Source organism: Leucoraja erinacea, chromosome 26 (assembly GCF_028641065.1).
Source record: "Leucoraja erinacea ecotype New England chromosome 26, Leri_hhj_1, whole genome shotgun sequence".
In the NCBI taxonomy this organism is placed as follows: domain Eukaryota; kingdom Metazoa; phylum Chordata; class Chondrichthyes; order Rajiformes; family Rajidae; genus Leucoraja; species Leucoraja erinaceus.
The window spans coordinates 13,905,696-13,933,447 of record NC_073402.1 but is presented as its reverse complement, the minus strand read 5'-3'; the positions used below and the strand labels follow the sequence as shown (position 1 = coordinate 13,933,447).

The window sequence follows — 27,752 nt, the reverse complement described above, 5'->3', positions numbered from 1 at the left end:
GGCTGGTTTTCGGAGTTTTTCGGTTTCCGGAACTCCGGATAAAAGGTTGTGCACCTGTATAAGCAGGAAACTTCATATGCATGAAATTTAAAATCAAAATAGAAAATGCTAGAAATATTCACCCGGTCAGGTAGACAGAAACAGAGTTAATGTTGCCAGTCTATTGATAAGTAAGCTTTATCCTTTTTGCATAGACAATTAAAAACACACAGGATAGGATGAAAGAGGTCATGATTCGGTTGTTAAATGTCAAAGAACTGCAGCTGCAGGAATTTGGGATAAACGCTGTGAATACTCAGCAGCTCAGACACCATTCTGCAGACAAATAGAGTTAGCTTTTCAGATCAACCACGTTTCGTGTAATCAGCTAATCACCTGAATTCCTGTTATACGTGTTTTTTTGTGTATTTTAATTCAGGAAACTTTGATCTTGCAGAACTAAGCAGATGACAGTTTTTTTCCCTCCTTTCTAGCAGGTGGGACTTGTATGACTTCAGGAACTAAGGTTACTGGAGAGGTAAGAAAAAAGTTTGGTTATCGTTTAGTTCAACTCGAATTGTTTGCAATTAATGTTTACGTTAAGTTTCTTTGATCTCTTAATAATTTAGATCGGTACACAGACAGACGCTCTTCGATTACCATCTTCTGCCCCACCCAAGGTTCTCAAGAATAAAGCACTCTTGTGCAAACCTATTACACAGACCAAAGCGACATCCTGTAGGCCGCACACTCAGACCAAGGCTTGTCAGACAGGTAATGTGTGAATGTATATTATATTGATAGCTGCATAATAAATGCATATGATGATCAAAACTAATTTGTTACAAAATAGTATTTCTAATAACCTCACATAAACAACTCATGTGAAGCTTCGAGTAACCGTCTATTTAAACAATACAGTTGTCACGTGTACCGAGGTACACTGAAAAGCTTATGTTTGCATACTATCCAGTTAAAGGAAAGACGATACAATCAAACCCCCCACAGTATACAGAGAAAACATACAGGATGTAACTTTTAATGCAAGATATAATTTGTTGAAGTGCAGTGGTCTTTCAATGTGAAATAATGCCTGGGATAAAATCAAGCTGCTGCACAGTGCTGCACTGAGAGTGTAGCCAAGAATTTCCTCAACCTATAAATCTGAGTTATTAGTTGCACAGGAAGTACTTCAGTGTCACATCTGAGAGTTGTGAAAAGGGTTAAGATGCATGCAAGTATTATTTTCTTCAATCTTGTTTCCAGAAGCGGTTCAGACTGGGATTTGTACGTGCAACTGTCCAAAGCAAGGTGAGTGTGGTAGAGTTTTGTTGAATTGCTTGTATTTGATTTTGCTGAATACCATACATATTGAAGCGATCACACTTCGGTTTTGCTTAATCTAAAGAAGATGGTTGGGAGTACATGAAATAATGTAGCACTTTGCAATTTTAATTTGACCATGGTTGTCTATCTAGAATTGACCATACCAATTGTTGTATAAAATTTACAATGCTAATGACATTCTGAAATAGACTACATCTTTGTGGCCTTGTAGGCATTGTTATTTTACATTAATGAGTCGCTTTAGAATATGTTAAAACTGAAACATTTTGTTGTGTAAAGATTAGTAAATAGTTGGTTATTATAGTATGCTTTCTCGTGTTTTCAGATGAAGAATGGAAGCCACGTGTGGTCATATTACCTATTCCTGTCCCAGTTTATGTACCTTTGCCTCTACATCTTTACACACAGTTTGTACCATTACCGTTTGGGATACCTGTGCCTGTAAGTTGTACACAAAATTACATACATCTTTGAATAAATTTACTATTGGCTATAGTAGATAATACAGGGCAGAAGGTTGAGTGAGCTATAACACATTATTCTGAGGTTCAGTGATTGTGATATCTAATATACAACCTAAATGTCAAGAGGTACTGATTTTTGTGTGATGTATTTCATCTTTTTTTTTAATATGCAGGGGGTTCCCAGATTACTAATGACATAACTTGTGGAAATGTGACTTTATACAAATTATCCTGTATACATTTTTAAATCTTTTATCAAACTAGTGATAATAGTAAAACGTTTCATGGTATTCATAACTGATGTCCCTTAGTTTGATTATGGGTAATTATTCAATGTTATGAAATTATTAAAGCAAGTGTATGTAAAGTGAAGCATCACAGGATACTATAGAAAACAAATATTTCGGACATGGAGAAGACAGCTTTGTATAGATAGGTATAATTCTTGTGAGCAGAGCCCTTGAGTAACTTGGACCACTTTTATGCTAAAATTGGAGTCTGTTTTGGAAATCTTTGTTTTGATGCCACATACTGTGATATCAATCATTGTGATGCGAGTGGTATTGATATTAGTAATGATCTTAAATTTTACAGAACAGATTATTCCTAATGTCGATGCTGTACCGTATGTATTTCATAGTTGAAGTAGATAATGACTGCACATCACAATGCAGAGATTCAAACAGGTTATTTTGATAACAAGATTATACAGTATTATAAAGTACTGTAGTCAGTAAGTTACTGGAGAGTATTCTGAGGAATAGAATATACATGCATTTAGATGGACAAGGGCTGATTAGGGATAGTCAGCATGGTTTTGTAGGTGAGAGGTCGTGTCTCACGAATATGAGTTTTGTAAATATGTGACCAAAAAGATCTATGAGGGCCGGGCTATAGATATTTTATATATGGATTTCAGCAAAGCATTTGACAAGGTTCCAATTGGAAGGCTGCTCGGGAAGGTTGGATTGCATGGGATACAAGGAGAGAGAGCTGAAATGATGGAAAATTGGCTTCATGGAAGGAAGCAGAGGGTGATGGTGGAAGGTTGCTTCACGGACTGGAGGCCTATGACTCCAGGTGGTGTGCCTCAGGGTTCGGTGCTGGGCCCATTACTGTTTGCCATCTATAACTATAATTAATGATTTGGATGAGAATGTACATGGCAAGATTAGCAAGTTTGCAAATGGTGGGTGGATGATATTGCAGATAGTGAAGATGTTTGTTTGAAATTGCAGCAGGATCTTGATCGATTGGCCAGGTGGTCTGAGGAATGGTTGATGGAATTTAATACGGAGAAATGTGAGATGTTGCATTTTGGGAAGTCTAACATGGGCAAGACCAAGATTGGGTCGTCAAAAGCTTTTGGCTTATTGACTTTCAACAGCCAGAGTATTGAATATAAAAGTTGAGAGGTCATGTTGCAGTTGTATAAAACGATGGTGAGGCCGCATTTAGAGTATTGAATTCAGTTTTGGGCGCCGTGTTATAGGAAAGATGTTGTTAGGCTGGAAAGGATACTAATAAGATTTACGAGGATGTTGCCAGGACTAGAGGGTCTGAGCTCTGGGGAGACGTTGAGTAAGCTGGGACTCTATTCCTTGGAGCGCAGGAAGATGAGGGATGATCTTATAGAGGTGTATAAGATCATGAGAGGAATAGATCAGGTAGATGCGCAGAGTCCCTTGCGCAGAGTCCCTTGCACAGAGTAGGTGAATCGTGGATCAAATGACATAGGTTTAAGGTAAAAGGGGAAATGATTTAATAGGAATCTGAGGGTAACTTCTTCACACAAAGGGTGGTATGTGTATGGAACAAGCTGCCAGGGAGGTAGTTGAGGCAGGGACTATCCCAATGTTTAACAAACACTAAGACATGGATAGGGTAGGTATGGAGGGATATGGGCCAAATACGGGTAGGTGGGACTGGTGTAGTTGGGACATGTGTGGTGTGGGCAAGTTGGGTCGAAAGGGTCTGTTTCCACACTTTATCACTATGACTCTATGTGATTGTAGAAAAAGATGCTGAAGAAGAAAATCTTGCTAGATTATTAAAAAGAACACACTCTTTTTATTTCAGCTGCCAGTTCCAATGTTCATTCCAACAACCTTGGACGGTGCAGACAAGATAATTGAAACAATCCAGGAAATAAAGGAGAAGATTCCCTTAAATCCTTTTGAGGCAGACCTTCTAACAATGGCTGCTATGATTGCAGAAGAGGAGGAAAAAGAGAAAACTATTTCACATGGTGGTCTGTATTGATTCAAGCTATATTATTTATTATCCAGTTGTATGATATTTAGTTTGGAACCTGATGCCTAGTATATCATATTAAAAGTATCCAAAGGTAGCATTTTGTTTTTATTATTATTTATAAATCAAGCTTTTTTGGGCTAAAAACATAGTTAGTGGACACAGCCAACATGAGCAGGTTGCCCTTTCATTTGGAACGTGGAAGAATGTGGGATGATCCTATTGAAACATTGAAGATCCTAAGAGGTCATAATAAGCTAGATTTTGGGATGTCCAATAGTTGACAAACCTCAAACAGTGGAATATATTTATACGCTTAAGGTACAGTTAGTTAAAACTTGGGTGCATAGAAACTTCTCGCTTTAGGTGATGAATCTTAGGAGTTCTTTGCGCTGGAAGTGTTTGAAGACTCATTTATTGGGGCTATTTAAGGTGGAAATAGAAAAATTGTTAAAAGATTGATGAAATTAGGGCATTGTGAAAATGGCACAGAGAAAGATTGGGAGTGAGGCCTGGGGCATATCAACTGTAATTACACTGAGTGATGGGCAGGACTGAGGGACCGAGTCATTAAAACCGGCTCCTATTCCCTTTTGTTCATTTGTTATCTTATTTTTGCATTTGGGAACAAGATATGTAAAGTGTGTGATCAAGTTGAACAAATGCTGAATTTATTTTGGTTCCCTTCTCAGATCAGGGTAGCACGTACAGTGGGGATCTTGAATCAGAGGCCGTGTCTACACCCCATAGCTGGGAGGATGAACTGAGTAACTTTACAATGAAGCAATCGCTTGCATCTGCACCTCTACCTCTACCTCCACCTCCACTATTAGCTGAACCACAAGTGCAGTTACCTCTAAGTGACGAGCTTGAGGATGACCTGGAAGCCGACATAACTATTGGTCAGTCGTAACAAAACTTGAATTTTCATGTAATGAAAATAATACATATCTCATCTGACAAAATGCATTGGTTATCCCCACCAAGAAATAATAGCATGTTTGAATCGTGGAATTTACTTTTAAAATCAACGGAGGTTCATGATAGTTCACTATTATGGCACTGAGACAGTGGATAAACTAGATGATCAGGTAGTCAACCAGTGTTTCATTTATTAAAGTCACCCTGGTCCGTATTTAATGTTCTTGCTGGCTGAGGAAAACAAAAGTTTTGTCGCTCATTTTCCAGTTATAGCCTCAGCTGGAAACTACATATATACGTTCATTTTGGTCAGATGCCACTATAGAGGAGCTGTTTTATTTGATGGGAGATTCCAAAGTACAGGATAAAACATTCAGAACGTACATTGTCTGACAAAGTAGAGTGTCACCTTTTCAGACAAAGGAGACAATATCAAACTTGTGCCTCCACAAATTCCATGTAAAATAAACTTTCAAGTTTGAGATTGGTGTTTTTCATATGCGGCTTAACTAAAGTTTTATGAAGCTGCAACATTCGGCTAAAAGATAAGAGAACTTAGAGCAGCACAGGAACATTCAGCCCACAATGTTTGTGCAAAACATGATGCAAAGTTAAACTCATTATCTCTGCCTGCCTGTGATCCATATCTCTCCATTCCCTGCATATCCAAGGGCCTATCTAAAAGTCTTTAGGACACTACATCGTATATTCTTCCACCATACCACGGACGGCGCTTTCCAGGCACCCACCACCCTGAGTGTAAAAAAGAACGTGCCCCACACATCTTTTTTTAAACTTTCCACTTCTGACCTTAAAGCCAGCTATGCTTTCTTGTCTTTAAGATTTCCACCCGAGGGAAAAAGGTTCAGACTGTCTCCCCTATATCTATTTATGCCACATAATTTTACATATTTCTATCAGGTCATCCCTCAACCTCCGGCACTCAAGAGAAAACAATCCAATGTTGTTCGACCTCTCCTTATTACTAATACCCTCAAATCTAGATGGCATTCTGGTAAACCATCTCTGTGGCCTTCATATCCTCCCTGTAATGGGACGATCAAAACTACACACAATATTTCATATGCAAGTTAAAGTTTTATAAAGCTGCAGCATGACATCCTGACTCTCATACTCTATGTCACACCTGGTGAACACAATCATACCATTCCCCTCTTTAACCACTCCATCTACTTGTCATTTTCAGGGTGCTATGGACCTGGACCCACAAACTCCCACTGTATGTCAATGCGGCTAAGCATCTTGCCATCATCTGTACATTTTTCCTTTGCATTTGATCTCCCAAAATTCAAAACACTACACTTCCTTGGCTTAAAATCGCAGAGGATTTCACAGCATTCCCCAACAAAGCCTGCAAGTGCTTTAGAAACCCTGCAGATCAGACGAAAAACAGTGCCATATTATGGGTGCAATTTCTGTAAGAAACTTTTTGTATTAATTATTTCGGATGAAGTGAAGGAATACAGTTACTAAATTATAGATTAACCGGATACATTGCATCATTTTTTAATTAGGAACATTCCAATATATTGCTCATCGTCACTTCTTATTGATGAATATGCATCTTATGTATAAAGTAACAACAGATTTATCTTCTGAAACAAACTCTTTGATGATGTTTGATTCACGTTCAACGATTCATTATGTAGTGACTTCATTCTCTTAGCCTGTGAAGTCCAGCTTCTTCCTGGCTGTTTGTCCTTGGCTATTCTTAACCATCTTCAGCTGGTTAAAATATAATATTAATGAGGTATTGGGGGCATCAATAGTAATGAACAAAAGACCCATTAGCCTCGCCAATCAGTTCTCCATGAATGTGATATAATACATAGTTGTCAGATATACTTTGCATCTTACTCAAACCCGGGTCTCCAGCACTCTAAGGCAGCAATTCTACCATTGTGCTGCCCTAAATTGGTGAACTCTGGGATGTTAACGGTGTGGGACTTGACAATAATGCCTTAGTACAGGTGCACAACCTTTTATCCGAAAGCCTTGGGACCAGACACTTTTCGTAATTCAGAATTTGTCGGTCTTCGGAATGGACATTTTTTTAGCGTAGATTTTAATGGCTGGCTCAGTGGTAGAGTGCTCGGCTCATATCCGCAAGGTCGCGAGTTTGCGCCTCGATCCCGGCAGTTACTCGGTCGCGAGTTTGAGTCTTCAATGTCGTTTTTTCTTGCAGAATAAATGTCTGTATGAAATGCAGTGTGTTGAATGAATTCCTGAATTTGTAAATGTGCCCGCAGCATTGAATCACCTCTTGCACTCATGTCACCCTAGCGGGGCTACATGCCCTTAGGCGGCCTAGCTCGGGGATTCTTGAATCCCCGAGCTAGGTCGCGAGTTTGCGCCTTGATCCCGGCAGTTACTCTGTCGCGAGTTTGAGTGTTCAATGTAGTTTTTTCTTGCAGAATAAATGTTTGTATGAAATGCAGTGTAGGAGAGGTGTACTGACTGTGTGGGCTATCCTCCGGGAACTGTACCGCCCTTGCCTCCTCCCTCTGCAACTGCAAACAACCCCACTCTCCTGCAAGGGCGGTACAGTTCCCGGAGGATAGCAGGTGGCCGGAGACGTCAGGACCAACAGGAACCCGCTCCCCGATGGGCCCCTACGACGCCCCGAGCTGCGCCCCGTCATCCGCAACCCAGGTTCCTCTGTAGTTGGAGCGGGGCTGGGCTGGGCTGCTGTTGGCTATGGGTCTCTGGGTTCTCCGTGCTTGCGGTGGGCCTGGTGGTCGACGTCCAATTGGTCCTGAAGTCTCCGGTGACTGCACTGACCTGCTGCCGTCGCCGACGTGAAGACAGTACAAAGCCCCCGCGCCGGTGCAATGAGCGGGGAGCTGGAGAGGGGAGGGATGGGGGTCACACACATGGCCGGGAAGCAGAGGGGTGTAGGTGGGGTGAAACTGAACGGAGCGACAATCTGCTGCTGCCTGCACGCTGAGTTAAAAAGTTCCCACGCAAGACTCACGATACACTGTGTATCGTGTCTACCGTGGGAACTTTTTAACTCAGCGGGCAGGCAGTAGCATATTGCCAATTATTAACCCTCCCGCGCAATATACCCTCACCTTCTCTTTCATGAATGGGGATTTAGTTCCCCTTTCTTCGAGGACCGACCGGAGGTTCCGCTGTAACCTCTGCGGGCCGCTCTCGGTGAACGTCCTGTCTCCCTGTCCCTGGGATAGTAGGGGGCGATCAAACAGCACAATACCCCCCTCCCACTCCAACTCCAGAGGAATCCGCTCCCCGATGGGCCGCTACGGCGACAAGTGGCAGTTCGCCCACAGCCCGAGCTGCGCGACCCCAAGAACAATACGTACTTTGCACACCATCAGCTTCTGCCCATACGGGGAGCGTGTTCCTCTGGAGTTGGAACGGGGCTGGGCTGGAGTTGCTGATCTGGGATCTCCGTGCTTGCAGTGGGCCTGGGGGTCGGTATCCCGATGAGGGGGCGCAGCTCGAGGAACAGCTTCTGGTGGTCCTGACGTCTCCTGCCAGTTTGCAGTTTTCCTCTGGAGTTGGAACGGGGCTGGGCCGCTGCTGGCTGTGGGTCTCTGGGATCTCCGTGCTTGCAGTGGGCCTGGGGGTCGGTGTCCCGTTGGTCCTGACGTCTCCGGTGACTGGCATTGTATGCTGGCATAGCCGACGTGAAGACAGTGCAAAGCCCCGGCGCCGGTGCAATGAGCAGGGAGCTGGAGAGGGGAGGGAAGGGGTCACACACATGGCCGGGAAGCAGAGGGGTGTAGGTGGGGTGAAACTGAAGGGAGCGACAATCTGCTGCTGCCTGCACGCTGAGTTAAAAAGTTCCCATGCAAGACTCACGATAAACTGTGTATCGTCAGTCTACCGTGGGAACTTTTTAATTCAGCGGGCAGGTAGCAGCATATTGTCAATTATTAACCCTCCCGTGCAATACACCCTCACCTTCTCTTTTATGAATGGGGATTTAGTTCCCCTTTCTTCGAGGACCGACCGGAGGTTCCGCTGTCACCTCTGCGGGCCGCCCTCGGTGAACGTTTTCAAGGACCTTTCTTCAAGGACCGAAAAAATGTTCGCTATTCGGAGGTTTTCGTTATTTGGATCTTCGGATAAAAGGTTGTGCACCTGTACCTGAATTGGGAAGTAGTTTGTTGACACAAGGAAGCAACGGACGACTGCAGATGCTGCTTTACAAAAAAAGACAGTGGTGGGGTAACTCAGCAAGTCAGGCACTTGGGTTTGTTGAGCTTGTTGCTTGGCACTTGTAAGATGCAAATGAAATTTACTTAACCCCAGCTCATTCCTTGTTATTGTCCAGGTTTGATGCATGTAGTTATAGGTTCCCAAGTTATAGGAATTGAATATCATGCAGTCATCAGCACACATATGCACTTCAAAGAAGAAAAAGCTGTTAAACCTACCCAGTAGAAAGTTTTCAACATTTATTTCACAATGAATTTGAATTATAAAAAAACCCATTTTAAACAGAGGGAACGATAGAACAGCCATGATTGAATGGCAGAGTAGACTTGATATGACGAAAGGCCTAATTCTGTTCCTATAACCCATGAATTATGAACAATGTGCCGATTCCAGAAGATTATATATGTGTCCTTATTATTTTGAATTTTTTTTGAAATAGCTACCCTTGAATCATCGCGTCGAGAGCAGTTGGCAACAGCACGGCAGAATAGGGCAAAGCAGCGTGCAAAAATCAAAGATGGCTTTGTGCAGCCGAGAAAACGGGTGAGGATATCTTTTGCGTCTTCTAATTAATTAGATTAATGCTTTCACAATAAAGTATTATGACTAATAATATATGTTACTAAACAAATACAACAGTGGAGTTGGAAGCGATTTTTTTAGAGATATGAATATGCAGAGATATGGAGGCATAAGGGATGAGTTTAAGTAGACATGTTTGGTACTGACATTGTGGGCTGCATGGCCTGATGCTCTGCAGTACTGTTTATATTTAACTCACAGGGGAGGGAGGAGGGGTTGGGGTGAGGACAAAATAAAATAAAGGGTATAAATTCACTGTTAATTCTAGCCACTGAAGTATGACTGTAAGAACTTTAAAATACTTTTTTTTATAGGGAAGAAAAAAATCTATTGTTGGCTACACCCGAGATGTTATTCAGGAGCCTGCAGTTGGAGTGAATGACGTTGGTCTATCTTTGAAGTACATGTACGGTGTGAAAGCTTGGAAAAGATGGGTGCAGTTTAGGAACAAGAAAGGAGAACCCACAGAGGAACTGCGATTTGGAGGTGAGTAGATGGGCGAGACATTAATCTCACATTGGATCTATTATGTTAGGGCTTAATTTGTTTCCTTTATATGGTCCTTTGTCACATGAACAACAAAAGCAGAGCTGCCAAGTAGTACGGATTTTCCGTATTTTGTATGGAAATGCGATAAGAACACGGATGTACGATTTTGCTTTGTTAAATACGGATTTTTACAAAATCGGCCTGACTTCCTGTTTTATCTTGCTGCTTAAAAAATGCAAGGATATAAAAAGTCATACTGTAGCCCTAAAAATTATAGCAGATTAAATCTATTAGTATTTTAAATTGCAAGATTTGGATGATTATTTTTGTAAGCTTTGATCTGCCTGTCCCGCTCCAGGTTTAAACAGCACTGTCAGTTTAACGTGTGGGAATTTAAACAAAGAGATGTCGGCTGCAGCTCTATGGGTTCTAAATATAGCGCTTCCGGCTGGAGCGCTATGGGCTTTAAACATAGTGCTATGGGCTTTTTACACATAGCGCTATGGCCACAGACTGTTCGGGGAGGGAGGAGGGAAGGAGAGAGGGCGTGAGAGGGAGGGAGTAAAAAAGGAAGGAGAGAGAGGGAGGAACAGAGTGGGAGGGAGAGAGGGAGGGAGGGAAGGAGGGAGATAGAGTGAGGGAGGGAGAGGGAGGCTTCCAAAATGGCTTATTTATCATCATCTGGTGCTAAAAGCAGGAAGCAGCCGTTCAAACAGCAGTATACAAAGAGATGGCAATGAATGCACTGTCAAGTAAGGTGCGTAGAAGATATGTCAATTGATAGCATAGTTATGCATTCTTGTACTCTTACATGGGTATGACCGCACATTAAAACAAAATGGTACCGCGTCAAAATACTGATTTCCTCTGCAAAATACTGATTTTCAGATTCTAGAATACTGAAATGCTCTGACAAAACTTGGCAGCTCTGCAAAAGAAGAACAAAACACATGCACATTTTCTTTCAGCACATATGCCACTTAATATGATATGTGACTGATTAGATGCATCATTTCAGTGGCAAGGCATTATTGTTTAATTTCCAGTTATCAGTTTAGTGGATAATTTTTTGCTATTTTGATTTATTTATTGATATTTGCCCTTTTTAGACTTTCATCTATCATGTTTTATATCAAAACAATGCATGAATGCGAGCCTTAAGTTTCCTTATGATTCAGGGTTTCTATAAATGACCTTAACGGCCAGTGACATTTTTTATTTTTTCTCCTCATTTTGTCTGAGCAAACACCAAGCCTCCGTGTCACATAAGCTATACTGCTTGAGGTTCTCTGTTGGATTTTGCAATAGACTTGTGGAGAAATAAAGTTTAATGATCTTGCCTCTTCACAATCTCCTGAAGTGTTTTGTATTCCCTTTTGAAATTAGGTACTTGTTTGAAGGATGCGGCAATCCAATTGCAAACATCAGCAGTTCATAAATAAGATAATTGATAATTTGGTTAAATGAGAGTTGACTCGAGCACAATGTTGCTGGAGATTGTTGGATGGACACAACGAGCTTCTTTGTAGACTTGTCAAGACCTTTTAAGACTGAACAAAAAGGCATGGTTTACAATGCCCCCTCTGATAATGTGAACTTTAAAACAAAATTGGATTGAAGGATCATCTTGTAATATGTAATGACCATACTGAAGCCATCTCATGTTTCTTGGTTGGTAGTAATCATCACATTTACATGGATTTGCGCTTTGATATGTGCATAGTCCAGCATTTAGGCCAGTGATAATTGTCAGGAGGTGCACTAAAAACAAAAGCTATTTCTTTCCACTTAAATGCAAACCAGGGATCGAACCGTCATAATACAGCAAACTGCACGAGCGAAGCCTATTGTGTAACGGTATCAACTCTTAAATAATATTCTTCAACTCATTCGTGTTTATTTTATCAGTAATCTCATATTGTTAATGAATTGCATCAATTTCTATGCAGCTCGACCAATGAAATTAAAGGAGGATATTTTGTCATGTACGGCTGCTGAGCTGAGTTTTGGACTGTGTCAATTCATTCAGGAAGTAAGGAGGCCAAATGGAAAAAAGTATGAGCCGGATAGTATCTTCTACCTTTGCCTAGGAATTCAGCAGGTACTACATGATGCTAATGATACACAACTGACCAACATTTATTTGGCTGTTATTAGTTTAGTTTATAGTGACATTGTACTTCGATATTACAATTTTCTATTGATGTCAGTGCATTGTTTTGTTTTGGAGGTGGATCCCTATTGCGTTCTCCAGTATTATGATTCATCTGGAAAGAAACAATGGAAAAACTGCAATTAACATTTAATTACCCCACCCTACTCTGCTGTTTGCTCTTTATTTTATTAGCTCAATAGACAAAGGTTAAGTTTTGCAGTAATTACAGATTTAATAAATAATAAATCATACAACAGTGAGAAAACAAGAAATATTTAAAGCATAGATTCTGGCGGAAATTATCGCCTTTGAATTCTGTTTTTATAAAAAAAGAAACTAATTTGGAGGTCAGCAAGCAAAAATTGCAGGTTTTTATTGATTTATTTTTAAAACATTTTTAATTGATATTTTTATTAGAAGCAGTGTACAGTAGTATAAACTGCGGCATATGACAAAATACATTTATTGTACATCTTCCATTTTAATTTTGAGAAAAAAGAAATTGAAAAAGAGAGAAAGAGCAAGAAAGAGAGAAAGTGAAAGAAATAGTGAATGTGTAAACCCCTAAACTACCAAAGGGTGTAGTCAAAGAGTGAATGAGTAAAAACTTAAAAAAGAATAAGAAGACAAAAACGAAAAATAATTAAAAAAACAAAAACGTGTTGATATACCTGCTTCATTTCTCACCACACCCATCACCCTGTCCGTAAATTGGTTTAATTCCAAAGTTGTGTTGCAGTTTTAAACAAGTTATTTTCTTCCTAACTATAGCTAGGTGCAATTCTCCCTTGTGTCCATGGGATGGCATCAACTTGCTGCATTTTATGAAGCTCTCGGGCAGATCTCCCATTCTTTTGCATTCACTGGTCCTGGTCCATGCTGCTACTTCCATTGTGGACCAGGATGCAATCTTCTGCTGGGAGTTCAGGTCTCAGCATGTGGGTGAGACCTAGAGCAAGCCAGGGTTTCTCCAGCTATCTGGCGAGTCTTGATTCTCCAGCTCGTCAGCTGTCACCTGTTATTTAACTTGAATGTTTCTGAATAGCTAAACATTTAAACTGATGTAATGAAATAAAATAAAAATGTTCCTATCCCCCCCAGCAACTTATTTATCCCATTGATTGCCACGGGGTTACTGAATCTGCGTCAGGTTAGCCGAACATGGCATCAGCAGGTGGATTTTCCAGTCTGAAATCTGGGACATCTATGGAAGGTTGCATGGACACATAAGGACTTGAATGGGGAAAGCAGAGTTCCGGTGGTAGAACCTTCCTCTCCACAAGGTTACGTTACAGCCACAAAGTGATGAGCCTGGGCGATAACCATTATGTTCTTGCAAGCAATAAAAAAAACCTATATGAGTTTACTTTCTACTTACATTTAAATTTTAAACATATTATTACCCCCCATCAGGTGAAGCCTGAGTTTTGCAGAATTAGAGGATTAAGAAATAGTAAATCAAACAACAGTGAGAAACCAGGAATATTTAAAACATATAGACGCTGGAGGAAATGATCACCTTTCAATTCTGTTTTTAAAAAAGAATTGTCATTTGGAGATCAGCAAGAAAAAAATACAGTTTTAAATCAGTGAATTCCAGTGAATCACAGAGATAGCGTTTAAAGATTTCCAGATCTCCTTGGGAAAGAAGTTCAAATATTCACAACTGTAAATAAAAGTATCCTCCTTTTCATCTTAAATAGCCAACAGCTTATCCTGGGCCTTATTCCATGTTCTGGACTCTTCATAAAGGGGAAATAGCCTCTTACCCTCTAGTCTTTAAGAATTTTAGGCATTTAAACAAGTCTAATCAGTCTGCGATTAGTATGGCCCACTCCATGTTAGCATGGGATTGAGTATGGCCCGCTCAATCCAACCCATTAAATCATCATCAGAAAAAGGGAAGTGATTATTTGATCAGAATGCAGTGCAGTATGTATTACCATTGTCAATAAATTGAGAGAATATGCTGGATTGATGTGTTTACAATATCTGTAACGAAGTCAAAGAAAGTTGATTCACAGATATGTCCGAAAAGAAAATGTCCAGCACTCATGGTTTCATGGAGAACCATCCAATTTTTAAATCGTTTCAAATATTGAGGATGTTTTGGAATACATTTTTCTGATTTTCATCTCTGGATAAAAAGTCCATTAGATCATTGTTGCGAAGTCATAATTCATATATTCTGATTTATTTCAGTATATATTTGAGAACAACAGGATTGATAACATCTTCACAGATCTTTACTATACAAAGTTCACATCGGAGCTCACAAAGGCTCTGAAATGTTGGCAGCCGCAGCTTCTCCCGAGTGGTAAGTGTTAGCCTGCAGAAACCTTGCCCATTTGAGAAAAACATTTGCAAATTGTTTACGGAAGAGTGAAGTTATGTAAGTAACCTATTACATAAGTCGGAGAGTGCTTGTATTTGAAGGTCAAAATAAGTGATAGAGTGCTGTGTAGCATTAATATGCTAGTGGATTTTTCTAGAATAATTAGTGTAAAAATACAGATTGAAAAGTACCTTTGTGGAGAAAACTTGATTTTGTTCATCAGTACCAATTTCTGGCAAACATCCACAAGACGTGCATATTGTACTGCATAAATGTAGTGATGCTTCATATAGCCAAATACCAAAGCTAATGTCATTATTGGCTTTGAGCAGACTGGAGCATAAGGTTGTCCTTGCCAAGAGCTTGCCTACTGTCACTTGGATGAAATTCACATGTGGTTAGTCATTTCATAACCTTTCAAATTGTTTAAGACAGGAAATGCAGTCTGTCATAAAGGACTGTCCCTTTACACACCACTCCCAAATGCTCACTTGCTGCTTGTGCGTTTAAAATCAACTCTGCAAAAACAATCTTAACTAATGAGAGTCTTCACTAGATGCCCAATCAAAGTCTTTAAATTATGGTCCAAATAACTTATGGAAAGTTTGAAGTCCCTTCAGAGTGGATATTTTGACATTTCTGGGATACCAGTTTGGTGTATTTTGCATTCTGAGAAATGAAAATGCCTGCAAGAAAAATTAGGACATTTAATTTATTAATGGGATACTTTTTGTGTTAATGCTGTCCTCAATATTTTGTTTGCAGGCCAGTTGTTTTGCAGGATTGAGGAAGGACATTTATGGGAATGTAAACAACTTGGAGCATATTCTCCAACAGTTCTTCTCAACACGTTACTGTTTTTCAATACCAAATACTTTCAGTTGAAAAGTGTCAGTGAACATATGATGCTTTCCTTTGCTCGTGTCATGAGGTGTACAAAGTCTTTGAAACACAACACAAAGATGACCTACCTTCGATTCTTCCCACCAATATACAAAAAGGAGAAAGATATAGGTACGAACAAACCTGTTTTTCCGTAGCAAATATAAGCAGCGGAATGGGGAAGTTGTTCTCAAATTAAAGAGTTTTTTTTGTTGTTTTTTTTTTAAATTTTATTTTATTAGAAGCAATTGTACAGAGATAAAACATTCAGCATCTAAAATTATACAATTATTGTACAGCTTCATTTTTAACCTTATAACCTAAATTATGAAAATGAAAAAAGAAAAGAAAGAGAAAACAAGAAAGAAAAGAAGTAGAAAGTGAAGAGATAGATTGAAGAAGAACAAAAGAGAAACTACCAAAACAGTGTAGCAGATAGATAAAGGAATAAAAAAAAAGAAAAATAAATGTGGAGATATACTTTGCCCCTCGTCCCCTCCGCCCGCCTCACCCAACCCAGCATCGGACTTAAATTTAAATTTATGTTGCACCATACTATTGTTGTAAGAATTTGGTAAAGGGTATCCATGTCTTAAGAAATTGATTTTGTTTTTCCGCCAAGACAAGCCTAATGTTTTCCAAATGTAGTGTCTTGGACATATCTGTAATCCACATCTTCACTGTAGGGACTGTTGTCTGTTTCCAAAATTTGAGTATTAATTTTTTCGCCGTTATTAGACCATAGTTAAGGAAACGTCTTTGAAATATATTTAGCTTAGAACAGGCCTCTGACATACCTAGTGTGATCAGTTTTATATTGGGAGCCAATTGAGTTTTAAGTATTTTAGAAAAGATATCAAAAATTCCCCTCCAGAGGTTTTGTAATTTTGTGCAAGAAACAAAAGAATGGGTTATAGTCGCTTCTTTGGAGGAGACATTTATCGCAGATAGGAGAGACATTTGGGACGATCTTGTTCAATTTAGACTTTGAATAATAGAGTCTATGCAGTATTTTAAATTGTATTAGGGAGTGCCTAACGTTAAGAGAACAGTAATGTGTATATAAAAGACTTTCCTCCCAACTTTGAAATTGTTAAACCCAATGCGTCTTCCCATGCTCGCCTAATTATTTCCGATGATGGGATATGTACATTTAAAAGGGTATTGTAGAAATAGGATATTAACTTATTTGTATCCGTCTTTCTGTTCATGCATTCGTCTAATATATCTGGGCCCATTGAGTGACAATCTTGTGTGTTTGTTTTCACATAGTCTCGTATTTGAAGATATCTAAAGAAATGACTACCTTTCAAATGATATTTCACCTGTAATTCTTGAAACAAGAGGAAGGTCCCCTTCTCATAAAGATCTCCCAGCTTTTTAATTCCTAGGCTTTCCCATTGTGCAAAGTAGACGGTTTAAATAAGGGATTATTGGCGATTGGTAAGAGGAGAGAAAAATGTCTCAATTTAAGGGTTGATTTCAATTGTTTCCAAATTCGTATGGTGCTAATCGGATTTTTCTCATACATTGGTTTCTTCAGATGTATTGGAGGGAGAAGAATCGCGTCTATATTGAAAGGCAAACAATCTTCCCTCTCTATTTTTAACCAGTTTACTTGTTGGCATGTATCGTCCATCCAATAAATTACATTTTTAATATTAGTTGCCCAATAATAGAGAAGAAAATTAGGGAGAGCCAGTCCACCAATTTCTTTAGGTTTGCATAAATGTCGTTTATGAATTCTATGAGTTTTATAATCCCAGATAAAGTTTGTAATCAGGGAGGCGAGTTTTAAAAAAATGTTTTTAGGGAGGTAAATCACTATTGATTGAAATAGGTACAGGAGTTGTGGAAGGAAAATCATCTTTATGGCATTTACTCTACCTATAAGGGAAATCGGAAGTGTATTCCAAAATTGAATAAGGGCATTTAATTTGGTAATTAATGGTGGAAAATTTGCTTGAAATAAAGAGGTATAATTTTCTAGTCACGTAGACTCCAAGGTGTAAAGAAGTCTCAACAACTCATTGTCTTAACTATAGATTTATTAACTGTTCACAACATTACTGCTCTAGCTGGCGGGAGCGGCGGTAGATGACGCCGTCGTGGTCAACCAAGTAAGATCGTGGTGAGCCGGCATCGCCGACCACCGTGGCGAGTTTGGAGTGGCCAGAGGCAGTCTGCATCCGGACGATCTGGATGTAGATGGCTAGTGCATGTGCCTTTAACCAAGTGAAATTTTTCAGTACCAATTCTGAAGGGAAATTTTAGATGTGAAGGATCTTGAGGTTTTATCGGCATAATTTCACTTTTATTCCAGTTTATTCTATAGCCTGAGAAGGAGCCGAATTGTTCTGTGAAGTTTAGTATATTTGGGATACTGACTTGGGAGTTGGTAATATATAAAAGTACATCGTCTGCATATAACAAAATCTTATTATTAGTATATTTAGTATTAGAACCATGAATGCTCAGATGCACTCTTATACTTTCAGCTAAGGGTTCTATAGCAAGGGCAAATAACATTGGTGATAAAGCACACCCTTGTCTATTGCCCCTGGATAATTGAAATTTAGGTTTATCCATGAATTAAAAGACTAGTTTTTGATAAAGCAAAGATTCAAACAATTTGTGCTGGGTCAAAATAGGGAAGCTGAACCTTCCTCTAATCTATTGCCCAGTGAGAATCAGGGGTCACTAACAAATTGTAGACAATAAAGTGTCTTTGTTTATAACACAGCTTTGAAATCACCGGTCAAATTGCACTAGGCTGTTGCATTTACTTGAATGTGGCCTGAGTACTGATCCAACCTTCAGTTTTTATGACTCAGAAAATGGTGGGCTTGGATCTGTCTACCATTTTGCAACAATAACTGTAATTCCTCATTTCTGCTTTTGAAACAGTATGATTTAAAATAGTCAGGACAATGAGAAAATGCCTCAAATTCTTATGTTTTTATGTTGTAGTTTAGCACCCTTAGGTACAGAAGTGACAATGTGGTTCTCACATATCAAGCTAATATAATGCATTCCCAAGCAAAGTTAACTGGATTTTAAACATGCTAGGCAGACAGGAAGACATTGTTGACGCAGACATGGTCAACAGTGCATTCAGTTTGATTAACGTCAGTGAGACAGGTTTTAGTTTTGGCAAGAGATTCAGATCGCAAATTGCACTAGCTGCACAGAAGATGCAATGCAATGAAACATTTATAGCAGTGTTTATTGAATAGGATTGATTCTATTTAGCATTGAGGATATATCGGTATAAACACTTATTACAGTTCTATTTGTCCAAGTGTGTCACCATTACCTTTGACAGGAATATCCAGTTTAGAGATACAGCACGGCAACAGGCCCTTCAGCCTACCGAGTCCGATCCCCGCACATTAACACTATCCTACGTATACTAGGGACAATTTACATTTATACCAGGCCAATTAACCTACAGTGGCTTGCAAAAGTTTTCATACCCCTTGAACTTTTCCACATTTTGTCACGTTACAACCACAAATGTAAATGTATTTTATTGGGATTTTATGTGATAGACCAACACAAAGTGGTGCATAATTGTGAAGTGGAAGGAAAATGATACATGGTTTTCAAATTTTTTTACAAATAAAAAACTGAAAAGTGTGGCGTGCAAAAGTATTCAGCCCCCCTGAGTCAATACATTGTAGAACCACCTTTCGCTGCAATTACAGCTGCAAGTCTTTTGGGGTATGTCTCTACCAGCTTTGCACATCTAGAGGCTGACATTTTTGCCCATTCTTCTTTGCAAAATAGCTCAAGCTCATTCAGATTGGATGGAGAGCGTCTGTGAACAGCAATTTTCAAGTCTTGCCAGAGATTCTCAATTGGATTTAGGTCTGGACTTTGACTGGGCCATTCTAACACATGAATATGCTTTGATCTAAACCATTCCATTGTAGCTCTGGCTGTATGTTTAGGGTTGTTGTCCTGCTGGAAGGTGAACCTCTGCCCCAGTCTCAAGTCTTTTGCAGACTCTAACAGGTTTTCTTCCAAGATTGCCCTGTATTTGGTTCCATCCATCTTCCTATCAACTCTGACCAGCTTCCCTGTCCCTGCTGAAGAAAAGCATCCCCACAGCATGATGCTGCCACCACCATGTTTCACAGTGGGGATGGTGTGTTCAGGGTGATGTGCAGTGTTAGTTTTCCACCACACATAGTGTTTTTGCATTTAGGCCAAAAACTTCCATTTTGGTCTCATCTGTCCAGAGCACCTTCCTCCACATGTTTGCTGTGTCCCCCACATGGCTTGTGGCAAACTGCAAACAGGACTTCTTATGGCTTTTTTTCAACAATGGCTTTCTTCTTGCCACTCTTCCATAAAGGCCCGATTTGTGGAGTGCACGACTAATAGTTGTCCTCTGGACAGATTCTCACACCTGAGCTGTGGATCTCTGCAGCTCCTCCAGAGTTACCATGGGCCTCTTGGCTGCTTCTCTGATCAATGCTCTCCTTGCCCGGCCTGTCAGTTTAGGTGGACGGCCATGTCTTGGTAGGTTTGCAGTTGTGCCATACTCTTTCCATTTTCGGATGATGGACTGAACAGTGCTGCGTGAGATGTTCAAAGCTTGGGATATTTTTTTATAACCTAACCCTGCTTTAAACTTCTCCACAACTTTATCCCTGACCTGTCTGGTGTGTTCCTTGGGCTTCATGATGCTGTTTGTTCAATAATGTTCTCTAACAAACCTCTGAGGCCTTCACTGAACAGCTGTATTTATACTGAGATTAGATGACACACACGTGGACTATTTACTAATTAGGTGACTTCTGAAGGCAATTGGTTGCACTGGATTTTATTTAGGGATATCAGAGTAAAGGGGGCTGAATGCTTTTGCACGCCACACTTTTCAGTTTTTTATTTGTAAAAAAATTTGAAAACCATGTATCATTTTCCTTCCACTTCGCAATTATGCGCCACTTTGCGTTGGTCTATCACATAAAATCACGATAAAATACATTTACGTTTGTGGTTGTAACGTGACAAAATGTGGAAAGGTTCAAGGGGTATGAATACTTTTGCAAGCCACTGTATATACCTGTACGTCTTTGGAGTGTAGGAGGAAACTGAATATCTCCGGGGGGGGGGGAACCTACGCAGGTCATGGGGAGAACGTACAAACGCGGTACCGACAAGCACCCATAGTCAGGATCGAACCTGGGTCTCTGGCGCTCTGGGGCAGCAACTCTACTACTGCTGCTAAATTGTATTTAACAAATTTTGATTTTATGAAAGTTTAAGACGGTTCAAACTCTAATAATTATACAGTTGCATAAAAAATAATCCACTTCTAAGCAACTTAGCTTTAGTATAAAGTTAAAATTAGGTTGAAATAAATGTCAATAACATTTATCATAAATTCATTTATGAATTAAGAAAATGAAATAAAGTTTTTTTAGGGTCGAAGGGGAGAATGGTGCAGTTATGTGTTTTTATTTCTAATAATATAGATAAGTTACAACCATTCGGAAAGAGGAAGCGCAGTGAAGAGGAGGAAGAAGGTGCTATGGAAATGGCTGAAAACACCGACAATCCACTCAGATGCCCAGTGCGTCTCTTTGAATTCTATCTGTCCAAGTGGTAAGCAGGTTTCCGTCAACAATAATCAACCTTTAAATTTAAAGTAAATAAAATCTAATAAACAGTATTTCTTATAAACTTCTCCATAACGGTAGAAAAATAGAATATCCGTTGAAAATATAAATTAATGCGTGCACAAATTCTACAGATAGATATACTTATATTAGTGAGGCCTGGCACACCACATCATGGCTGGACCACTGTATTAGTACTGCTGATGCCTCATTGGGGTGTATGAGCATTCTGTACGGGGCAGCAATGACTGATCATATACCTATTGCTATGACAATAAATGTTGAACACATACCTGTGGTATCCAGAGATAGAAATAGCTTTAATACAGAAAAACTGGACTGGTCAACGCTTACAAAGGAAGACATCCTAGCCTATTATGCCCCTACAGATAAATCCTTAAGCAATATTCATCTACCTAGAGATGCAATAATATGTAGCAATGTTAATTGTAAAGATATGAAGCATAGGAGAGATATCTGCTCCATGTATAATGATATAGTAAGCACCTTATATGTAGGCAGTAAGTTCTACTGCAAGCATAAAAATAAGACACATAACATCAGACCTGGCTGGAATAAGTATGTAGCTGAGTATCATACTGAAGCCCGTGAAGCCACCAAGTCATGGGCTATGGCAGGTAGACCCAGACAGGGGCCTGTGTTTGAGTACAAGAAGCTCACTAATGCAAGGTATAAGTATGCTGTTCGCTTCATCTGTAAAAATGAGCAAGCTATGAGGGCTGATTCCATGGTTAAGAAGCTGCTAAGTAACAATGTTACAGATTTTTGGAAGGATGTGAGAGCTCTTAGCAGTTGCAAAACATCTCTACCATGTACTGTAGATGGAATCTCCGGAACAGCTAATATCGCGGAGTTATGGCGACAACATTATAGCACTTTATTCAACTGTGTCCAAGGTGACTTGTATAAGGTGGACAATATTGAGAGTAATGGCTCGATGGTGATTATGTCACATGAGGTGTATCATGCCATGAACAAGCTGTCCAACAACAAAGCAAGTGGCTTGGCTCATATCTCTGCTGAACATCTTAAGTATGCGAGTATGAGGATAGCTCCTCTCCTAGCTATTTGTTTTACTGGCTTTATGATTCATGGCTTACCAGACTCAATGTTGTCTGTCCTGTTAGTGCCGGTCATTAAGGACAAAGCTGGTAAAGTAGGCAGCCTAAATAACTGCAGGCCCATAGCTTTAGCCAGCATATTGTCAAAAGTCTTAGAAAGAGTTCTGCTGGATAGAATAAATGGGTTTGTTAACTCCACAGATAACCAGTTTGGCTTTAAAGCTAAACATGGCACTGACTTATGCATATATGCCCTAAAGGAGATTGTAAACAAATACAGAGGCAAAAACTCTTCAATCCTTGTGTGCTTTATTGATGCTTCCAAAGCCTTTGACCGTGTTAATCACAGAAAGCTGTTTGGTAAAATGAGTCAAAGAGGGGTGCCTGAATACATTGTTAGAATTTTGGCCTACTGGTATGCCCACCAGACTATGCAAATACAATGGGGCAATAGGGTCTCAGCCCCATTTGGGGTTAGCAATGGTGTTAGACAAGGGGAAATTTTGTCCCCAGTCCTTTTTAATCTATATATTGATGATCTGTCTAAACAATTGAAAGCCTGTAACACTGGGTGCGTGATTGGTAATATTTTAATGAACCATATTATGTATGCAGATGATCTTGTGGTCTTTAGTCCATCTAGCGCTTGTCTCCAGCAGCTCCTTACTATATGTTCCGTGTATGGTGTGGAACATGACATTAAATAAAATGCTAGTAAGAGTGCTGTTATGGTCTATAGAACCAAAGAGGATAAATGCCTAAACTATCCTGTTTTTAAATTGTCTGACAACAATCTTAGTGTCTGTAATAAGATAAAATATCTAGGGCATATTATTACAGAACAAATGACAGATGATGAGGATATTTATAGGCAACGACACATGCTGTATGTACAGGCAAATATCCTCTTGCGTAAATTTGGTGCGTGTGCAGATGTGGTGAAGATGTCGCTATTTAGAGCATACTGCACACCCCTCTACACTGCGCACCTGTGGTCGAACTATTTAAAGACAAGTATGCAGAGACTAAAGGTGGCATATAACGATGCCATTAGAACACTGCTAAGGCAACCTAGATGGTGTAGTGCCAGTAATATGTTTGTGGCTGCAGGAGTCAGTATTTTAGAAGCTATCCTAAGACACCACATGTAGGATTTGCAGGATAAATGACTCTAAAACTTATTGTGGCCTTAACAAACATAAGGGTTAGCACTACACGCTACAAATCCCAGTTGTGGGGACACTGGTATCGTTGTCTCGTTGTAGGACATTGATCATCTTTTAATCTGGATTTTTAACTTAAGTATTGTGGGTTTTTGTTAAATATAAATAATGATGTTTTTATGTGATATACCATGATTTTATATATATATTATGATATTTGTTATGCAATGCATTTTTAATGTAATGTTGCCCCTTGTCTGGACCTTGAGTCCATAATAAAGTTTATTATTATTATTATTATTATTAACCACGTCTTTTTTTAACCGCTCTTTAGTTCTGAGAGTGTGAAGCCAAGAAGCGACATTTTCTACCTTCAGCCTGAGCGCTCATGTGTGCCTGACAGTCCATTGTGGTATTCAACCTTACCAACTGACCCTGCCATCCTAGATGCCATGTTAACTCGTATTCTCATGGTGAGGGATGTTCACGAAGAGCTTGCAAACGTTAATCATGAAGATGAGGAAGTGGAAGATGCATCTGAATGAACTAGATTTTTATCTGTTTTTAAGCACTGAATTCTGGAATGCATGTACCCATGAAGAGTAACTGACTTCTCAGAGTATAGTGAACTCCTCTTCTAGGTTGATATAGGGACAGGGAAGAGAGGGTCAATGAACACACTGGTCAAACAAAATCTATGTTGATAATTACATTGACAGGAAATCTTGGTGCTTTAAAATAATTACAGTCTAAAGGATTTTTTTTTTGTTGAGATGGACAAGTGATGTAAATCTGTTTTTCCCCAAGCATTCACACTCTACTTCATTGTGTAAACAGATGTTTTAATTTTAAAAACAATGTGTGATAAATTCATTTTTAATGAGAGCAGAAAAAGGAGTGAAAATAGGATGGATATGGAGTGTGGGGAAAGCCAAGAAGTATTTAAATGACCATTTTAGAATGTTACAGTGGAACTTGAAGGACATATTTTGAATGAATCTCTTATAGCGAGACAGTATTTCGGCCATTTAAATGTTGACATCTATGATTGAAACCACTGATTAGTCTCTAGATTGCTGTTAACCACGAAACTACTTTTATTTTGGAAAAAAGAATTAACATTGAATTGCATCTACTAACCCCTTGTTAAAATGTCCTGTGCTCACATTTTATTTAGAGGAGATGTGTGTGCTGTAAGTTTAGATGTAGATGTGCACCTGAGTATAAATTTGTATATTTTGAAGGTAATGGGGCAGCTAAAAGGATGTTGTTATAAGTTTAGGTTCTTGCTGACATGTTTTTGTACATACATTTTAATTACATTTATATCTTGACTGTGTATAAAATAAGTGCTTATGTGAAGCCTGATCAGACTTTACATACTGCAGAGTAATTACATTTGTAGAAAAACCCACTGTACTCCCTGTTACATAATACAGTTTGCATTGTAGTAAACAGGTGTTTGTGTGAAAGTACCTTTTACCTCTTCATTAACCGAGAAACGCACTGTTCCCCATTGACGTAAATAATGGGAAACGTAAAAAAAGTTAATACACTAGATACTGTTCTGAGTTTGGTTTGCACAAGAACCTTTTATACACGGAAATTGCTGTGATTTAAACACATGAATTATTTTGTTGTTGTTAAGGGAAGATCTTGGTTGTAATGCACTTTCTTTCTGCTGCATTCTATATAAAGGTGCACGTTTTACACACAGCTTCCCAGCTCAGACATTGAGCAGGTAGTGCTTGCTGCTGGACTAAAGCTGTAATTAGATGATTCCCAAAAGTGATGGAATGGAGCATTAATCTTCTTTCTACAGTTTTTTTTCTCAATAGTCGTGGCTTCTTCTCAGCTAAGTGTATTCTGCTACGGTCTCGTAATTGAATCACATTCAAAGGACCTTCAGTTGGAAAGTCAATGCCGTGGTGAGAAGCCCCACCTGTGTTTTTAAAGTCCTCTGAATACAGCTCAATGATGGGAACATTGAAATTCATTGAATTTCTTCTCTTTGAACTGGAAAGCAATCACCAATCAAATGTGCCCCCTTTCGCTCCTTGACAGAGTGTTGGCAAACATAATTTTAATAGTTTATTTTAGAAATCTAACAGATGGTTACTTTGCAAGCATTTTTGCAGTTTAGGAATAGTCAATGAAGCTTAGTTCAATTCCTCAGTTAATTGAACCATAATGAGAAGATTTAACACATTGGCGCCCTCAACATGTGCCAGCAGCACCTATCCAAAAATTATGCATAAACTTTTCATCCTTAATCAATAAAGAGAAAATATTCCCACACTGCTTATCTTTGCCTGTGGATTTATCAACATTTATCAACATCCCTTTTTATTGTTCACTGAAGTTTCCATATGTTTTGAACTAGTGTCAACATTGACCTGTACCAAGTTCAGAACAAGCAAAGGTTAAGATGCAGGTTGAAACTCCATCAACCCAACAGTGTGCCTTAACCAGTGTCTGGAAGAGCATCCCCTTCGCACAATGTAAATATTCCATTTTGACTCATTAAGTGAAAGCATTAGTCAATTTGTGCTGAATTCGGAGCAATATTTTGCTGTTGGAATACACTGATTGTGACTACCTGAAATGTAATACTTTTCAGGCCGTTTCAACCAATAAGTAAGATAAAGCTTTCATCATGTCACCTTGGGTGCGGGTCAAAACCAGATCACAGAGGAAAGGATTGTATCAAGTCTGTTGTATCACCTCAACCAACTGCCAGTGCTTTCCCCAAAAGTAGCATTATGTCCTTGCATGTTCACAGATCATGTAAATCAGAGGGCAAGTAACTAAGCATGCATTTTCTAAGTTTTTTGTTTGATTCAAATGAATGCAATGAAGTCAAAACGGTTGGCGGAGGGTTGGAAAGCACTTAGCTAAGTTTGCAGAGTTGATATGTCTTGCAAGTTTATCAGCAGCAATTGTGTGAGATCACTGGAAATAAGTGACTTCATAAAATAATCAGGTTTTAAATAAAACTGAAGCAAAACCCAAACTGCTGGAGGAACTCAGTGGCTCGAGCAGCATCAATAGAGGCAAAGATGTGGTTGAGTTTTTGGACCGAGACCTTGCATAAGTTCTAATGCAGCGAGTTGACATGAAGCATCAAGATTGTTAAACATCAACAAATATCTCTGTCGCCACAGATGCTGCATGACCTGCTAGGTTCCTCCAGCACTTTGTTTTTTGTTCCAGAATGTGGCATCTGCAGACTCTTGGGTCTTCGTTTAAATAAACTGAACGAGCTGCAAGATGCAAATGTTTTTTCCAAATAGAACCAGCAGTTCTTTTCTAATCATTGAAGACCATGATGCCTTTCAATGGGCTAACATAACTGTTATTTTATACTACATTTTTTCATATTTCAATTGAAATATCACAGTGATACAAGTACATTGTAAAGTTATTGTCAACTTTTTTTGATGGGGGTGGGATGGGGAAGTTTTCAAGCAGATTAAAATTCATGGGACAATCAGGAATAGTTCCAGGAACAAAATATTCTGAAATCTCAGTTGAAATCCTTTCTGTATCCTTTCTGCCGGGAACACTGCGCTGCAGGACTTTTTCTTTTGCGCAGTAATATCCTTTTAAAACTTTTTTTGATAGTTGACTGACTTTATGATCATGTTGTGGATCATACCTTTGTTTGTAACACTTCTATTCGTAAATATGGTATAAAGTGCAAAGCATTGTACCAAACAACTATGCCCCTTTAATAAAATATTTATCAGTAAGAACTATGAAATTCAGCTGCTGTCATTAATGAGCCTTTTTCAAGTTTTTAGTCAAACCTTAACTCAACATGGTAAATGAACAAAAGTAAGTGAATATTTATGTTATCTGAATAAAAACTTTTTTTTAAACTACAGCCATTTGTATTTGTTCCTGCTTAGATGTATTTTTGACTGTAGCATGTTAAATTATTATAGAAAGTTTTCCATTACAATTACATATGAGTAGTGAAGGCCAGCACAGTGGACAGCTGGTAATAGAATTCCTGCCTCGCAGCACCGGACATCGGGATTCAGTCCTGATCTCAAGTGCTGTCTGTGAAGTTTGCACTTTCACTTGTGACTGCGTGGGTTTCATCTCTAAAGATATGTGTTTTTAGTAAGTTAATTGACCCCTGTAAATTGCCCTTGATGTGCAGGTGCGTGGTAAAATTTGATGAGAATTAGAATATAAATAAGATTAATTTAGCATTAGTGTAAACGGATGATTAGTGGTCAGTTCTGTTAAAGGG

The 27,752-nt window shown here is 39.2% G+C and overlaps 1 protein-coding gene across 4 annotated transcripts in view; it reads left to right on the top strand.

The window, feature by feature from the left end:
- LOC129709667 (zinc finger MYM-type protein 4-like) overlaps positions 1 to 27,246 on the top strand; it is a 175,289-nt gene extending 148,043 nt beyond the window's left edge. For 3 of the 4 annotated variants that reach the window (XM_055656165.1, XM_055656164.1, XM_055656168.1), the window contains 13 exons: positions 474 to 517; positions 609 to 753; positions 1,246 to 1,290; positions 1,652 to 1,767; positions 3,870 to 4,041; positions 4,736 to 4,945; positions 9,613 to 9,716; positions 10,070 to 10,241; positions 12,194 to 12,345; positions 14,602 to 14,716; positions 15,500 to 15,748; positions 21,103 to 21,232; positions 23,826 to 27,246. In XM_055656165.1, the coding sequence (XP_055512140.1) occupies positions 474 to 517; positions 609 to 753; positions 1,246 to 1,290; positions 1,652 to 1,767; positions 3,870 to 4,041; positions 4,736 to 4,945; positions 9,613 to 9,716; positions 10,070 to 10,241; positions 12,194 to 12,345; positions 14,602 to 14,716; positions 15,500 to 15,748; positions 21,103 to 21,232; positions 23,826 to 24,036 (1,865 nt within the window). In that variant the 3' untranslated portion in view covers positions 24,037 to 27,246. The remainder of the gene's footprint in view (positions 1 to 473; positions 518 to 608; positions 754 to 1,245; positions 1,291 to 1,651; positions 1,768 to 3,869; positions 4,042 to 4,735; positions 4,946 to 9,612; positions 9,717 to 10,069; positions 10,242 to 12,193; positions 12,346 to 14,601; positions 14,717 to 15,499; positions 15,749 to 21,102; positions 21,233 to 23,825) is intronic. The other variant, XM_055656167.1, reaches the window with a different exon arrangement.
- Positions 27,247 to 27,752: the final 506 nt, after the last annotated feature.